We start from the raw sequence: 17,866 nt of genomic DNA, 5'->3' as shown, positions 1-17,866 counted from the left end.
TTCGAGCCCCGCGTCGGGCCCTGGGCTGATGGCTCAGAGCCTGGAGCCTGTTTCCGATTCTGTGTCTCCCTCTCTCTCTGCCCCTCCCCCGTTCATGCTCTATCTCTCTCTGTCCCAAAAATAAATAAACGTTCAAAAAAAAAAAGAAAATTAAAACAAACAAAAAAAAATTTCCAACTCCTTGCTGACCAATAATTTTGTAAAATGTAATAAAAATGAATTACTAGGAAAATTGGATAAAAAAGATATGAAAAATACAGATTATTTTTTCTCTTCTAAAAGAGTTTTAAATTATTTCTTTACTTATATTTTATTGAAGTGTAATTGACATACAGTGTTACATTCGTTTCAGGTGTACAACATAGTGATTAGAACAAGTCTCTATGTTATGCTATGCTCATGCAAGTGTGGCTCCCATCTGAATACAAATCATTGAAAAAAATCATTAGATTCAATAACATGCAATTGTTGTAGAAGTTTCTGACCAGTAACTCTCAGTTTCTGTGCTTACCTTCCCTATGGACCCTATAACAGTGAACCATTTGGTTCATGGTTTCCACCTTGAGTAGCATTGCTTTCCCTAAGGCAGCCTGTCTTAGTTCATTAATCCTGGCAGATAGTAAAGGCTGGAAAAACCACCAGCCTGCGTGTACTTTGTCCTTTTCACAAGTAGAGAAACAAACATGAAGAACCAAGTGGATGTGATATTCAGGAGATTGAGGGTCAGCTGAATTCCAGTTTATTCACCTGCAATTGCTTGCAAAGTATTTGGACATAGTTGTATAAATCTGGCTGTTTTGTTTTGTTTTGTTTTTAACAGATAGTCAATATGGCAGCACAGTTAGAGAACATTTCTAGTGAAACTCAGATTTTAACATCTAATGTCAGTAAAATGACTCCTGAGAACATCACTTCTGCTGCTAGAGTGGTCGGACAGATCTTCAACACATCCAGAAATGCTTCCTGTGAGGTAAAACTCACAAGGTTTTAAAAGGGGGGAGGGGAAGAAAAAAAAAGACATGGAAAGACAGACAAAACTAGAAATCCCTTTACTTAGTTCAATAGTAAGTATAATTATACTAAATATCGTGGGCTGTGATGTTTTCATAGTCAGAACCCTGCACTCTTATTTTGTTTCTGCTTCTGGATCCAAGCATCTGCTTTTGTGTTCTCGGGGTGGGGTAGAGTTTCTGTGAAAGACCTTGCTTTGAGGGGAAATTCAGAAGCCTAAGCTTCCCAATTGACTCAATTTAAATTTCCATCATGCTTTATCTTTATTCTCTCTGCCATCTAAAACTAAACCTTCAATTTTGAAAAACACTTGCCTCTGGATTACCATACCAGTGGTGCCACATGATTCTGCAATAATTCATGATAATGATGATGTATGATGTATGTCTTCTATGATGATGGTTTGGTCCCTTGTTCCTGGCAGGCAAAAGACACTGCTGTATCTACAGTGAGTCAACTTCTAAGTGTCAGTGAAGATGTTTTTCAAAAAACTCCAGATGCTCCTAATAATGATGACGCTTTCACAACGTAAGCACAATTCCAATTGGGAAAGAAAACATTACAAAGTGCTGTGTACCATTAAGACAGGTGTTTTTGTTTCTCTCATGGATGCACTAACTAGCTGATTCCTAGAGAATGAAGACTGAAGCCTTGGCTTTCCACCTGATCTTCATGTACTAGACAGGGTGGTATATGTTAACTCTTGGTTCCAGGGGTGTCTCTGGCCTAGGATATAGAGAGCAACTAGGATGATTTAGATTAGACTTCTTTTCCCGGCCTTAGCTGGGCATGGCCGAGGGTCAACCTGCATGCGCAATAGGAGCTCTTCCAACTCTTTTCTCAGCATAGAGCTGAAAGGAACAACATAACTTTGCGGGACAAAGCTCCCTACCCACAACTCAGCTATCCTTGAGATACTGGTGTATTTTGGTTAAGCTTTCTTAAGCTTTCCCAAGACTACATTGAAAAAAAAAAAAAAGAATCCAACTCTACCTACTTTCTCTATTTTTGATTCCAGTGGGTTGGCATAGTTTTGGTTGTTTATTTATAATAAAACTCATGTACTTTATTATAAAGTTCCCTCACTATGATTCATTATGGTTTTATCTTATACACAGTTTTTTTGAGTTTTAAAAAATTTAAGTAAATATGCATGCTCATTGTAGAAAAATAAGAAAATATATAGATGAGCAAAATTTTATTTTATTTTATTTTTACTTAAAATTTTTTTAATATCCACTTATTTTTGAGAGAGAGAGAGAGAGAAAGAGAGAGAGCAGGGGAGGAGCAGAGAGAGAGGGAGACACAGAATCTGAAGCAGGCTCCAGGCTTCAAGCTGACTGTCAGCACAGAGCCCAACATGGGGCTCAAACCCATGAACTGTGAGATCATGACCTGAGCTGAAATCGGATGCTTAACCAACTGGGTCTGAGCCACCCAGACACCCCTAGATGAGCAAAATTCTAAAAATTGTCCCACCTTTATTAACTTGAGGGTATGTATTCTTCCAGATGTTTTCCTCTGTATGTGTGTATGTTTGTATCATATTACATACTTTACAGATTTATAGCCTGTTTTTGTCATTTAATACTCCATGAATATCTTTTTAATATAAATATCTATACATTTATATCATAAATTTTTATTTTATTATTTTTATTTTTGAGACAGCATGCACAAATGGGGAAGAAGGGCACAGAGACTGAGAGAGAGAGAGAGAGAGAAACTTAAGCAGACTCCATGTTGCTCATTCTCATGAACCATGAGATCATGACCTGAGCAAAAATCAAGAGTCAGATGTTCAACTGACTGAGTCTCCCAGGTGCCCCTGCATCATAAATTTTAGATACTGCAAAATATGAGTGAACTTTAAGCAATTCCTGCTGAGGGACATTTTGATTACTTCAAGTCTTTTAAAACTTTGAGCAATCAACATTCTTATACACAATCTCTGTTTGCAAGGCCCATTATTTTTTTTAGGAGAAAGTCCTGGAAGAACTTACCAGTTTTCTAATTTTTACAGTGTTGAGCCCTCAAAGTAGAAAAAGTACAAAAGCATGAAATGCATAGTACATTCACAAGTTATAATTCTGAGACCTGGTTGTCATTTCAGCAGTTCAACTGGTGTATTTTATGACTTCAAATTTCAGTAGGAGTCTAGGCCCTTCCAACTGGGAGTGTGGAGATTCCCATTTTTCCTGAAGTTGGAGAAGAAAGTGGCCATAGCACTCAGAGTCTATGTTGAGTGATCATGGATCCAAGAGCTGGAGCGGGCTCCCTCCAGACCTGGAGGCTCTGTGTTTGCAGTCTTGCTAGGCAGAGAGGAGAAGAGTGGATGTTTCTGGTGAGAAAGTTGAGGAGACAGCAACTATGAGATTTGGCTGAGAAAGTCATACATCATGATACAGATGAAAGTACTGTCCTGACAATAAGTAATTATGAATTTTACTGGCTTAAGACATGGAGAATCAATTGTGTGTATTTATGTGTAATATCCAAATGGCTTCAGAGGAGGTGGTTAGAGGATAAAAATTTTAAATATGGGACACACTGAAACATGAAATGTAACCATACTCATAGTAATTCTTCCCATTCAGCATTTCTAGTCTACTTACTTTTTCTAATCCCATTGTGAAAGCTGACCCTCTCCCATGTGATCTTGTATATAAGCCCTTGTGGACTCAGGTCCTTATTCACTCAGATAAGGCTGTTGCCTCAGCCTCCAGGCCCCAGCCTCCCACACTTATTACTCCTCAAGAGCTGCCAACAGAGGTGACCTCTAATACTCTCTCTGGGGAAGGAAACTAATTCCTTCCAAACTCTGTCCCCTCAACCTGGGCCTACACACAGGGTCTCCTGACAGATACCAGGCTTCAGTTACTCATCTCCCTTTGACTTCTACCTTCTTTCACTTACAGTTTCTGGTTTGCATCCCTAAGCTACTGGACTCCCCTTCTCAACTTATGGAGAGAAGCGGACAGTGTGAGACTAAAACTCCTTAAGTGGAGAAGGGGAGACTGGTGAAGTTCTCTAACATCCATTCATCCATTCTCTTGGTCTGAGTTGGGAGGAGCCTGGACAAAGTCTCTGCTGTTAAGGGCACCCTGCTACAATCAGTGAATCTAAGACTTCATTTTTCCATTTTGACCATGTGCTGCAAAGACTGACCCATAACCCTGGAACTCTGCCCTCAAATTCAAGCCCATAATTGTCCTTGTTTACCTATTTTTGGGAATGGAAAACTGCTTCCCTAATACTGACCACTTTGTACATTTACATTTCACATTTTTATTTGCAATCTTGTTCCAACCAGCCTTCTTTGGTTAAAAGATCCTCACTTAGATTATTTTGACCAGAGATTTATTGTAAAGAAGCTTATGGAATCTCATGGGAACCTAAGAACAGTACCATAATATGGCGGGACTTTATGGATCCTGGAGTAAGGGGGTGGCAGGGCATCCAAGGCAGTTTTGAAGGTCCCATTAAAGGAGTTTGTGGGCCTTCCTTCTGGGAGAATATAATGGTTATGGCGACAGACTTTGGAGTCAAATAGTCCTGGGTTCAATCTTAGCATTGTTATTTAGTAGGTCCATGATTTTGGCCAAATTCATATCTTTTGGAAAAGCCTCAGATTCTTCAGTATAATATGGGAGTAACTGTGGGACTCACTTCAGTAAGATTCTTGTGAGGCTTAACTGAGATAATATATGTAAATAACTAGCACGATACCTGACTTATACACATTAAGTCTTGAAAAAAAAAAACAAAAAACATTGGCAGTTGTCTTTATAATTAATATGACTCAGTAAACATGTATGTTTCATTTTTACTTCTAGTTTCTGCTCTGTCATAAATTGACCCTGTTGTTCATAACATTGGGGAAATAGTTTAAAACAGAATCTTTTCCCAACCCAGAAATGCTCTCCACAAAGACAGTAGAGAAAGAAAACACTCTTTATTGCATAAGCATTAAAGCAGAATGTGATGTGTATCATAGGCAAACACTAAGAGATTGCAGATAGAAAGGAGTCTCACTGCTTTATATAGCCAACCAGATATATCCCATTACATACAAGTTTTCAGGTAATCAATAACCAATCCTCAATTAAGAGAACTTAACAGCACTATTTGTCACACATAGTTCATCCTAGGTTAACCTGGTAATTGAGGTGACCATTTGTATTAGCTAACTGACTTTATTCAGAGGAAGAACAAACTTCACATATCTTTATGACAGGAGGTAGCTTTGCAACTTGGAGCAAGGTACCCACCCACTAAAATTAGGCTCCTACCCTCCACAGAAACTGGAAAATAGGGGCGCTAACTTCCTTGATGTTTACATTTCAAAAAGATGGCTTCCATGTCCTTGCAAAAGACATTCCTAGGTCATAAATTGACAAAATGCCCATCTAGCTTTCTTCTTTTCTTTTTTTTTTTATTTTTTAATGTTTATTTATTTTTGAGAGAAAGAGAGTGAGAGAGACAGAGTATGAGCAGGGGAGGGACAGAAAGAGAGGGAGACACAGAATCTGAAGCAGGCTTCAGGCTCTGAACCATCAGCACAGAGCAAGATGCAGGGCTTGAACCCACAAACTGTGAGATTATGACCTGAGCTGAAGTCAGATGCTTAACCGACTGAGCCACCCAGACGCCCTGCCATCTAGCTTACAAAAGAATTTATTTATATTTCAAAGAGAGGAGAAAGTACTTACAAAGTACTTTACAAAGTAAATGCTCACAGGAAAAGGAAGAGAGAGAAATTTCTTCTCTTATTTTCAACAGGAAAGTTAAGTCTCTTATTTTTTTTTAAAATGTTTATTTATTTTTGAGACAGAGAAAGACAGAGCATGAATGGGGGAGGGTCAGAGAGAGAGGGAGACATACAATCTGAAACAGGCTCTGGACTCTGAGCTGTCAGCACAGAGCCCGACGTGGGGCTCGAACTCACGGACCGCGAGATCATGACCTGAGCCGAAGTTGGATGCTCAACCAACTGAGCCACCCAGGCGCCCCAAGTCTCTTATTTTTAATTTGTATTTGTCTTTACAATGACAGAATGACCTCTCTGGTCCCCTCTAAACCATGGTTGTCCTGATATGACTATGACACTAACTTGAAAATTCCTGGGTGAAAGAATCTGATTGCTTCTTCTAGTCATTTGTGCTGGTTTTGGTCAGCCTCTGTGTTGGGTACCCTGAGGCAGAGCATGCATCTCTAATATAATCAGCGATGGCAAGAGGAGGGAAGAATCACATGGAAGAAAAATACAGCCTTGAAAGTGGCTGTGACTAGAGCAACGCTTGAAAAGTGGTTACGGACCCTGCAGTCACTGCCATATATCTAGTACATTGTTCCCTTTAGCCTTCAAATGCCTGAGGGAGCACCTCTTGCTATCTCCAGTGTTTCATAGGGTACTGACCTCTTAGTAGGTGCTCAACAGATATTGTTTGGTTGACAAATGTACAAAATATGCTCTTAGAAGATTAGAATTTTGTTAGGCATTCCTTCTGTTGAAAGCAGCTCTGGAGTATAACTGTTATTCTTTACATGGAGTATGGTTGTTATTCTTTATTCTTTAGTGTGAATTGCTAAAAATTCATAAAATGGAGTTATGAATAGAAAACATTTAAAACAGAGAAAGCAACTCAAATAGTTCCATATGAATGATTGTCACATTCTCTTTATAAAAACAATCTTTAATTATTTTGAAGTTTATTTCTTTATTATGTCACTTGGGGAAGGGAAAAATACTTTAGTGGACAAAATAAAAATTTAGAATATGGAACAACTACATTTTAATGAAATCCCTTCTTTCTAGGAAAACTAGATTGAACCATTTATCTTAGATATAGAGATTTTGTTTTGTCAAGTACAGAAATAGTACAAATATTTCTTAAAGCAAACAAGGAAAAGAAAAGGTCTTATGACTTTTCTTGGAGAACACCAAATTGACAGGTTCTCCCCACTCCCTCCAACTTTCTATCTAATCTGTCTTTGAAGTTATCCAAAGTAGAAAAGAATATAGTGGAAACCTGCAATGTTTAGTTAATAACTGAGGCTGTGAGCTCAAAGATGTACTCTTACATGGTTCCAAATGAATTGTTGCCTCTGGAACCACCAACTCACAAGAGATGCTTGAGACCTGAAGGGGTTCACGTGAGAGAAGAGAAGGGAGTTGAATAAGTGGAAATTGATTCTCACCACTGTAGAAGCAAGAAGCACATGTCCGGTCAATGATGGGTAGCAACACCACCCTTTTGTGAAGAGCAGCACAATAAAGATTATTTCTATGGGGAAATTTGTCTTTCTTGAGTTCCAGCTGTCTGGAATCTATATACAGGGTATCTTTCAGGGGAGAGAGTCCACCAGAACTTTAGAAAAATTATATGTAACAAAGAAAGACTCTGGTGAAGAAAATAAATTATTTTAAGTTGATTGTGCCATTGTGTGATCACATGAGTTCTGTGGTCATGCCTTTCTACTGGAATGTGGGAGAGAACACATACCACTGATTTTTATGACAAATCTATAGAATATTATGTTGTTATGTTTTATTCTATACAGGCTTATTCAACAAATGGAGAGTTATTCCTTGTCTTTGAAAAACAATTCAGTGGTGAAACCTAATGTAGCAGTACAGACTGTTTCATTCTCTACAAAAAGCACTGTGCTCTTCTCTGTGAAGAAAGGTGAGGTGTTTATCTCATGTACTTATGATAGCAGAGAGCATTCTGCTATCAACCATGAACAATGCCCTATTTGTGAAAATGTTGACTTAAAATTCTACTTTTCTCCCTCTCACAGGAGATAGTGATTCTTTTATTTCTGGTTCCATAACTGTGGACACAAATGTGAGCAACCCTAATCCAGATGCAGAGACTGAACTTCAAATTTTGCTCAATACCTCAAAAAGTAGGTCTCAAACTTTGTTTCAGTAAAAAATACCCTCAAATTTATGGAATTAGTAACTTAAAATCCACTGAGTGAAAAATAATGTTTAATTAGTTTCATACTGAGTAATTTGCATTTGAGTTCATTTGAGCTCTGACAAATTATGGTAATCTCTACTATTCTGGATGATAGAGATGATTTCTTTCTCTCTTTTTTTTTTTTCTTCAAAAGCCTTGGAGCAGAGTTGAAATACTCTGATCATGGACACAGATCTTTTTTTCTAACAAAAATCTAGCTAATGCAGGTCTGTTTTACACTTAAAAATACATTTAAAAATATTCGGTCACAAATTCTGCCCATATTTACTAGTGGCATGGCATTTACAGGCACGGATTCATCCTATGGGCCTGCCTCAGGATATTTTATGTAACTGACACAGTCACCTTCTTGTGGCAACAGATTTTAGCTATCTCCACTACTATGGTACTTACCCTATCATCTTGCATACGGCCCTTCAGGAATTTTTATGTCTAACGTGAAATGTTGGTACTTTTCAAAGTCTAAAAAAAGTGATTATTTTGACAATAACAATAAGCAAAATAGGCACACGCATTGCTTTATTCTCTCCCCAAATAAAAAAAATCTGATACTAGAAAGTATACATTTTAGAATTAATAATGGCATTACTAAAGAAGAAGCGGGTATTATTCATGTGTCTGGCATGCTGTGGAAGTTTGCTTCCATTTGCTTTGGATACATGCTTTGTGAAGGAGAGACTAAATCTAAGTCTTTTTTGTTCTTTCTGTGTTTTTCTTTTAATTAAAGAATATTTCATGCATATAGAAAAGTACAGAAAATAATGTAAGCACACCTATGTACCCACGAACAAGGCAAACTGATGTCAAATTTTGCTATGTTTGCTTCAGACCCCCTAAAAAAAAAGAAGATATTACAGCTGCACCTGAAGTTCTGTGCCCTATCTTTTCCCATCTCTCCTCCCCAGAAATAACATCTATCTGAAGTTGGTACGCTTCATTTTTATGTTTGTCTTTAAACTTGTGCTACATATTTATATATCCATACATAAAATAGTCTATTTTGCAGGTGTTTAAAATATTTACATAAGTGGTATCATGTTGTATGGAACTTGCTTTTTTAAATTTTAATTTAATTAATTTTTTTTGGAACTTGCTTTTTTTGAAAACTAAACATCTCTTTTTTTTTTAATTTTTTTTTCAACGTTTATTTATTTTTGGGACAGAGAGAGACAGAGCATGAACAGGGGAGGGGCAGAGAGAGAGGGAGACACAGAATCAGAAACAGGCTCCAGGCTCTGAGCCATCAGCCCAGAGCCTGACGCGGGGCTCGAACTCACGGACTGCGAGATCGTGACCTGGCTGAAGTCGGACACTTAACCGACTGCACCACCCAGGCGCCCCACTAAACATCTCTTTTTGGAGATTTATTCATATGTTATCTTAACTTTTGCCTATCTGATAAATATGTTACGAGTATTTTTATATTCTTTTTGCAGCTTTGAAGTTCAATGATACGTTAGATTTTTTTCCTTCCTTTACTTGAACATCTTTTCATGTGTTATTAGACATTCTGATTTTCTACTCTGTGACTTGCCTATTCAAACACTATGATCATTTCTCTACTGGCTTTTTGTTTGTCTTTTTCTTATGGGTCATTAGAAGTTCTTTGTGTATTCTGAACACAAAGTTATATATTTGTTATATATAAGTCACAAATATCTTTCCTCCAGTCTGTAGCAATGACATGGATGGAACTAGAGTGTATTATGCTAAGCAAAATAAGTCAGTCAGAGAAAGACAAATGCCATATGATGTCACTCATATGTGGAACTTAAGAAACAAAACATAGAGGAAGGGAATAAAAAAAGAGAGAGAGGGAGGCAAACCATAAGAGACTCTTAACTACAGAGAACAATCTGAGAGTCGATGGAGGTGAGGTGGGTGGAGGGATGGGCTAAATGGGTATTAAGGAGGGCATTTGTTATGATAAGCACTGGCTGTTATACGTAACTGATGAATTACTAAATTCTACTCCTGAAACCAATATTACATTATATGTTAACTAACTAGATTTTAAATAAAAACTTGAAAGAAAAAACTGTCAAGAAGGTATATCCAGAAATACAGATATTTAAAAAAATTATAGGTAAATAGAATTTCTTCTAGTGAATCTGAAGATCTAGTTGAAAGTGATTGTTTTGTAATAAATGAGCAAAATACTGTAGGAATGAGGAGAGGGGTAAGCAAGAATTTTCATTTTTTAGTTTATATATTTCTATAGATTTGACCTTTAAATCAACCATGTCATTCTTTTATAAAAAACAATAATAATGAAAAGAAGCCTTACTGAATTTTTAGGGTTAACTTTGTTGTCTAGTGTTGAGAAGGAACAATTTGGTAAGGTCAATGTGCCATGTAAAAACTCTGTAAACCAATGTCTTTATTTCTGGGTAGAGGATAGAACAACATGGCTGGCTGTGGAGGACATTTTAGGAGTCGTCAGGACATTGTCTGCCTATTTATGCAATCACACTGAATATGCTGGCTCACTGCCAGGGTTTTAGTTTTCCCGATATCACTAGTAAAAGCAGAGTTTAGAAAATTATTTCAGTCTAAAATGTGTAATTATTTTTGTTGCTTCTGTTTTAAATATGACAACAGTTGTACAAAGTGTTAAGAGGCATTTCTCAGGTTGTTCTGTTTGACCACTGCCATGGTCAGCCTCCATACAAAAACCCTCTGCTGTGGCCATGCTTTTCTAGGGCCTCTGAGGAATAGCTGACCGCTTTTTCCAGCCCCCTGAAGAAATGTGTCACAATAGCCTTTTAGCCTCGGGAAAGACCTGTGATCATCATGAAGTAGTCAATAGTTCAAGAGATGATGGAAAGTATCTGGCTCCACTGAAACAATCCCTAATATGTGCAACGTGGGCTCCTGGCTCTGTGGCTGAATAGACTGGTTTCTGCTCAGTCCCTTTTAACAGGACACAGAACTCACAGACCACTTTTCTAGGCACAGCTGCCTCCATATTCGCTCACTGTTTCTGGTCTGATGTCTTTTTTTTTTTTTTAATTTTTTTTTTCCAACGTTTATTTATTTTGGGGACAGAGAGAGACAGAGCATGAATGGGGGAGGGGCAGAGAGAGAGGGAGACACAGAATCGGAAACAGGCTCCAGGCTCTGAGCCATCAGCCCAGAGCCTGACGCGGGGCTCGAACTCACGGACCGCGAGATCATGACCTGGCTGAAGTCGGACGCTTAACCGACTGCGCCACCCAGGCGCCCCTGGTCTGATGTCTTAACAGTGGGTAAAGAGACATGGCTTTAGGCTACCTGAATGTCATGTTCACTCTTGCTGCATAGAAAGCAAGATGTTATTTTTATACATGAGATCGTCACAATACCTCCTTGAGGTGGATTAGGTAGAAACTTTTGTCCCTATTTAGAAGGTAAGGAATCTGAAACTCAGGAAAAAAAATTAACGTGAGTGGAATGGCAAGCCACAGGTTATATATGTTAATTACATATTGCAATTGAAGAAAGATTCAGCCAGCAAACCATTTTTACTGTACTTTACTCAAAGATAAGCAGCCATGCAGTTGAACAATGACATGGGACTTTGTTTTTTGTTTGCCCTTAGGTTCATTTGTTGATTTTAGTTTTTATTTATTTTTTTTCTTCACAGGTAACACAAAATGTGGCTTTATAGTGTATCAAAACAGCAAGTTTTTCCGATCAAAAATTTTTAAACCTAAATCAAATTTTAGTCAAAAAATTATCTCAGGCAAAACTGATGACACAAAAAAAGATCAGAGAACTTCTGTTGAAATTGTCTTTAACCCAAGGGTGAGTTTTCCCACTAACAACAAAAAAAATTCTGTCCACTTTTGATTACAAAAGCAGGGTTGGTTGGGCAAAAGAAATCTACAGAAAAACCCTTTATTTTTTTAAGTTTTTGTTTAAATTCCTGTTAGTTAACATACAGTGTAACATTAGTTTCATGTGTATAATATAGTTATTTCACAGGAAAATTCTGTGGAAGATTCCTTGAAAATATTCATTTATACCTTCTCCCACCTATGTTTTTGTCAGGCTAGCTAAATGCAAAATGAACTAATTTGAATTTCATATCCTTTTCCCTCCTCCCTAATCTATAATGAAGATGTTACACTTAGTACATACCTAATTGATTTCTAATATGCTTATCTTCTTCTATTTGATTTTTTTCTACCTGGTTAAGTATTTAAAAAGAAATTAGTTGTAATTGTTTCAATTTACAGTATGATCCAAAAACGTTCCAAATTCATTCCTATGCCTGTGTCTATTGGAATTTTATAAAAAAGGATTGGGACACAAATGGCTGTCACAAACGGAGGGGCGCTGATGAATTCTTGTACTGCCACTGCAACCATACTACGAATTTTGCTGTATTAATGGTAAGGATGTACACAGTAATCTCTTTCGGGCCAAGAATTTTCCTTATACACAGCTCTGGTATATACTAAGTTGGAGATACCTTTGGGGCTTATTTTGCATAGAAATTCAACCTAGATTACATGGAAAAACAGGGAATGGAGTGATGACTTAAAAAGGAAGTTCTGGTAAAAACAAGTAAATAGAGCTTTTTACAGTATGGTCTCAGGGTGGGTGAGTTCAGCACTGTGCATTTATTAGTGAGAAGGGAGCCCATATGCAAAAGAGGAGCTGACAGACTCCATTCAACTAACTCACATGTGAAACTTGAAGTTGTTATAGCCAGAGGTAAGGCTGTATAGTCTGTGTCGAGGGTGGGTTTAATGCATACTTGACTATGGGTGGGCAGTTTAAATAAGTTACTCAAAGCTTTTTCCACTGGAATAATCTACGTTGCTAAGTTTATGCTAGAAGATAAAAGAGGAAAAACTCTTGAATTTATCCAATTTGTTCCATAGTTCCTTTATGTATTCCTTAAAGCTTAAAAGCAATTTTTTAAAAATATGAATATAGTTGACACCCAATGTTACATTAGTTTCAGGTGTACAGCATAGTGATTCGACACGTTTCTACATTAGGCTGTGCTCACCACAAGTGGAGCTATCATCTGTCACCTTTCAATGCTACCACAGTACCACTGACTATAGGCTTTGGCTTTTATTCCTGTAATTATTTATTCCATAACTGAAAGCCTGTATTTCTCACTCCCTTCACTCGTTTTGTTCATCCTCCATTCTCTGCCCTCTGGCAACATCAGTTTATTCTCTGTATTTACAGGTCTGATTATGCTTTTTGTTTGTTTATTCAAGTGTTTTTGTTTTTAGATTTCACATGAGTGAAATGATATGGTATTTTTCTTTCTCAGTCTGACTTACGTCCCTTAGCATAATACCCTCGCAGTCCACCCATGTTGTTGCAAATGGCACAATCTCATCCTTTTTTATGACTTCATAATATTTCATCATACAAACATACTACATCTTCCTTATCCATTCATCTATTAATGTATTCCTTATATCTTTTAGCTCCAAAGCTACCCTGTGTGATAACTGGTAACACTTAGCTCTGATGTTCAGCTAAAAATGCACCTTTGAAAGTTCTTGGGTTGACTCTTTTAAGAGAGAAACTTTTGTTTGTTCTATTTTCAGAAATGTATTATTCTGGTAAAACCAAAAATGTTAGTTTTTACACTTGATGGAATGCTTTTATATGTAATGTAATGGGGAAGGATGTAGTGTCTTACACTTATTGATACTATGAATCTTCCTGAGACAAGCAGATGTTTCCATTCTCCACTAAATGTGATGTAGCTATATTTGGGAAGCCAATAGAGATCAGAACATACTGGTACAACATAGGATACCAAATGTTGGAAACTTTCTTATAAAAAAATTATTGCATACATTTTTATTTATTTTTTTAAATTTTATTTAAATCCAAGTTAGTTAACATATAGTGTAATAATGGTTTCAGAAGTAGAATTTAGTGATTCATCCCTTACATATAACATCCCAACAAGTGTCTTTCTTAATATCCATCACGCATTTAGCCCATTCCCTCACCCACCTCCCCTCCAGCAGCTCTCAGCTTATTCTCTGTATTTAAAAGTCTCTCATGGTTTGCCCCCCTCTCTGTTTTTATCTTATTTTTCCTTCCCTTCCCCTTTGTTCATCTGTTTTGTTTCTTAAATTCCAATTATGAATAAAATTTTATGATATTTGTCTTTTTCTGACTGACTGACTTATTTTACCTAGCATAATACATTCTAGTTCCATCCATGTTGTTGCAAAAGGCAAGATTTCATTCTCTTTGATCACAGAGTAATATTCATATATGTATATGTGTGTGTGTGCATATATATATATGTATATATATATATATATATATATATATATATATGCCATTTCTTCTTTATCCATTCGTCAGTCAATGGATATTTGGGTTCTTGCCATAATTTGGCTATTGTTGATAGTGCTGCTATAAATATTGGGGTGCATGTGACCCTTCAAATCAGCATTTTGGTATCATTTGGATAAATACCTAATAGTGCAATTGCTGGGTCATCGGATAGTTCTATTTTTAATTATTTGAGGAACCTCCACGCTGTTCTTTAGAGGTGGCTGCACCAGTTTGCATTCCCAGCAGCAGTGCAAAAGGGTTCCCCTTTCTCTACATCCTTGCCAACATCTGTGATATCCTGAGTTGTTAGGTGTGAGGTGGTATCTCTGACAGGTGTGAGGTGGTATCTCATTGTGATTTTCATTTGTATTTCCCTGATGATGGGTGAAGTTGAGCATTTTTTCATGTGTCTGTTAGCCATCTAGATGTACTCTTTAGAAAAGTGTCCATGTTTTTTGCCCGTTTCTTCACTGGATTATTTGATTTTTGGATGTTGAGTTTGGTAACTTCTTTATAGATTTTGGATACTAACCCTTTATCTGATATGTCATTTGCAAATATCTTCTCCCATTCCATCAGTTGCCTTTTAGTTTTGATTGTTTCCTTCACTGTGCAGAAGCTTTGTATCTTGAAGAAGTTCCAATAGTTCATTTTTGCTTTTGTTTCCCTTGCCTCTAGGCAAGTAAGAAGTTGCTATGGATGAGGTTAGAGGTTGTTGCCTGTTTTCTCCTCAAGGATTTTAATGGTTTCCTGTCTCACAATTGGGTCTTTCATCCATTTTGAGTTTTGTGTGTGTGTATAGTGTAAGAAAGTAATCCAGGTTTATTTTTCTGCATGTTTCTGTCCAATTTTCCCAACATGATTTGCTGAAAAGACTGTCTTTTCTATTGGACATTCTTTCTTGCTTTGTCAGAGATTAGTTGACCATATGTTTGTGGGTCCATTTCTGGGGTCTCTATTCTGTCCATTGATCTATGTGTCTGTTTTGTGCCAGTACCATACTGTCTTGATGATTATAGCTTTGTAACAAAGCTTGAGGCCCAGAATTGTGATGTCTCTAGCTTTGGTTTTATTTTTCAAGATTACTTTGGGGTCTTTTCTGATTCCATACGAATTTTTGAATTTTGTGCTCTAGCTCTGAAGAATGCTGTTTATTTTGATAGGGATTGTGTTGAATGTGTAGATTCAACAATTGTTGAATTGTATTTGTACAACAATTGTAATTGTGTATTTTAACAATATTTGTTCTTCTAATACATGAGCATGGAATGTTTTTCCATTTCTTTATGTCTTCTTCAATTTCTTTCATAACTTTTGTAGAATTTTCAGTGTACAGATATTTCTTTGGTTAGGTTTATTCCTAGGTATTTTACAGCTTTTGGTGTAACTGTAAATGGAATATATTCCTTGATTTCTCTTTTTGCTTCTTCAATATTGGTGTATAGAAGTGCAACCAATTTCTGTACATTGATTTTCTTTTTTTTTTTTTTTTAATTTTTTTTTTCAATGTTTATTTATTTTTGGGACAGAGGGAGACAGAGCATGAACGGGGGAGGGGCAGAGTGAGAGGGAGACACAGAATCGGAAACAGGCTCCAGGCTCCGAGCCATCAGCCCGGAGCCTGACGCGGGGCTCGAACTCACGGAGCGCGAGATCGTGACCTGGCTGAAGTCGGACGCTTAACCGACTGTGCCACCCAGGCGCCCCTGTACATTGATTTTCTATCCTGCAACTTTGCTGAATTCATGGATCAGTTCTAGAAGTTTTTTGGTAGTGTCTTTCAGGTTTTCCATGTAAAGTAGCATGTCATCTGTGAAGAGTAAAAGTTTGACTTCTTCCTTACTGATTTTGATGCATTTTATTTCTTTTTGTTGTCTGATTGCTTAAGCTAGGACTTCCAACACTGTGTTGAACAACAATGGTGAAAGTGGACATCCCTGTCATGTTCCCAACATTAGGGGGAAAGCTCTCAGTTTTTCCCCATCGAGGATGATATTAGCTGTGGGTCTTTTGTATATAGCCTTTATGATCTTGAGGTATGTTCCTTCTATCCCTACTTTCTTGAGGGTTGTTATTAAGAAAGGGTGCTGTATTTTATCAAATGCTTTTTCTACATCTATTGAGAGGATCATGTGGTTCTTATCCTTTCTTTTATTGATGTGATTGATGTATCTCACTGATTGACTTGCAGATATTGAACCACTCCTGCAGCCCAGGAATAAATCTCACTTGATTGTGATGAATAATTCCTTTAATGTATTGTTGGATTTGGTTTGCTATTATCTGGCTGAGAATTTTTGCATCCATGTTCATCAGGGAGATTGTCTGTAATTCTCCTTTTTAGTGGGGTCTTTGTCTGGTTTTGAAATCAAGGTAATGCTGGCTTTGTAGAATGAGTTTGGAATTTTTCCTTCCATTTCTATTTTTTGTAACAGCCTCAAAAGAACAGATATTAATGCTTCTTCAAATGTTTAGTAGAATTCCCCTGGGAAGCCATTTGGCCCTGGGCTCTTGTTTTTTTTGGGAAATTTTTTATTACTGATTCAATTTCTTTATGGTTATGGGTCTGTATAAATTTTCTATTTCTCCATGTTTTAGTTTGGTAGTTTATATGCTTTTAAGAATTTGTGCATTTCCTTCAGATTGCCCAATTTGTTAGCATATAATTGCTTATAATATTCTCTTATAATTGTTTGTATTTCTGTGGTTTTAATTGTGATCTCTCCCCTTTCATTCATGATTTTATTTATTTGGGTCCTTTCTTTTTTCTTCTTGATAAGTCTGGTTAGGGGGTTATCAATTTGTTAATTCTTTCAAAGAACCAAATCCTGGTTTTGTTGATCTGTTCTACTCTTGATACACACACACACACACACACACACACACACACACACACATATATATATACACATATATGTATATATATATATGTATATATAGATAGGCTATTGTTGATATATATATCAACAGTTGGTTGGATATATATCAACAGCTCAGTTGGTTGAGTGTCTGACTTTGGCTCAGGTCATGATGTCACAGCTCATGAGTTTGAGCCCTGAGCCAGGCTCTGTGCTGACAGCTCAGAGCCTGAAGCCTGCTTCAGATTCTGTGTCTCCCTCTCTCTCTACCCCTCCCCTGTTCACACTCTGTCTCTCTCTCAAAAATAAACATTAAAAAAATTAAAAAAAATCTAGTTTGTCTGATATAAGTATGGGTACTCCAGCTTTCTTTTAACGTCCATTAGCATGACAGATGGCTTCCATCCTCTTACTTTCAATCTGCAGGTATCTTCAGTCTAAAATGAGTCTCTTGTAGGAAGCATATGGATGGGTTTTGTTTTCTTATCCATTTTGATATCCTATGTATTTTGATTGGAGCATGTAGTCCACTTACATTTAGTGTGATTATTGAAAGATATGAATTTAGTGTCATTGTGCTGCCTGTAGAGTTGGTGTTTCTGGGGACGTTCTTTGGTCCTTCCTAGTCTTTGTTGCTTTTGGTTTTTTGTTTTTTTTTTTCTCTTTGTTTTTCTCCACTCAAGGAGTCCCCCTTAA

The 17,866-nt window shown here is 37.0% G+C and overlaps 1 protein-coding gene across 1 annotated transcript in view; it reads left to right on the top strand.

The window, feature by feature from the left end:
- The window catches only part of ADGRG7 (adhesion G protein-coupled receptor G7), a 71,678-nt gene that overhangs the window by 19,706 nt on the left and 34,106 nt on the right, over positions 1 to 17,866 (top strand). Inside the window, exons 5-10 of the mRNA XM_030329616.1 lie at positions 821 to 970; positions 1,436 to 1,539; positions 7,576 to 7,700; positions 7,816 to 7,923; positions 11,626 to 11,786; positions 12,221 to 12,376. Of these exons, the coding sequence (XP_030185476.1) occupies positions 821 to 970; positions 1,436 to 1,539; positions 7,576 to 7,700; positions 7,816 to 7,923; positions 11,626 to 11,786; positions 12,221 to 12,376 (804 nt within the window). The remainder of the gene's footprint in view (positions 1 to 820; positions 971 to 1,435; positions 1,540 to 7,575; positions 7,701 to 7,815; positions 7,924 to 11,625; positions 11,787 to 12,220; positions 12,377 to 17,866) is intronic.

This window comes from Lynx canadensis, chromosome C2, assembly GCF_007474595.2.
Source record: "Lynx canadensis isolate LIC74 chromosome C2, mLynCan4.pri.v2, whole genome shotgun sequence".
In the NCBI taxonomy this organism is placed as follows: Eukaryota; Metazoa; Chordata; class Mammalia; order Carnivora; family Felidae; genus Lynx; species Lynx canadensis.
Note: the sequence above shows the minus strand (reverse complement) of the source record. Positions and strands in the feature narration are given on the sequence as shown.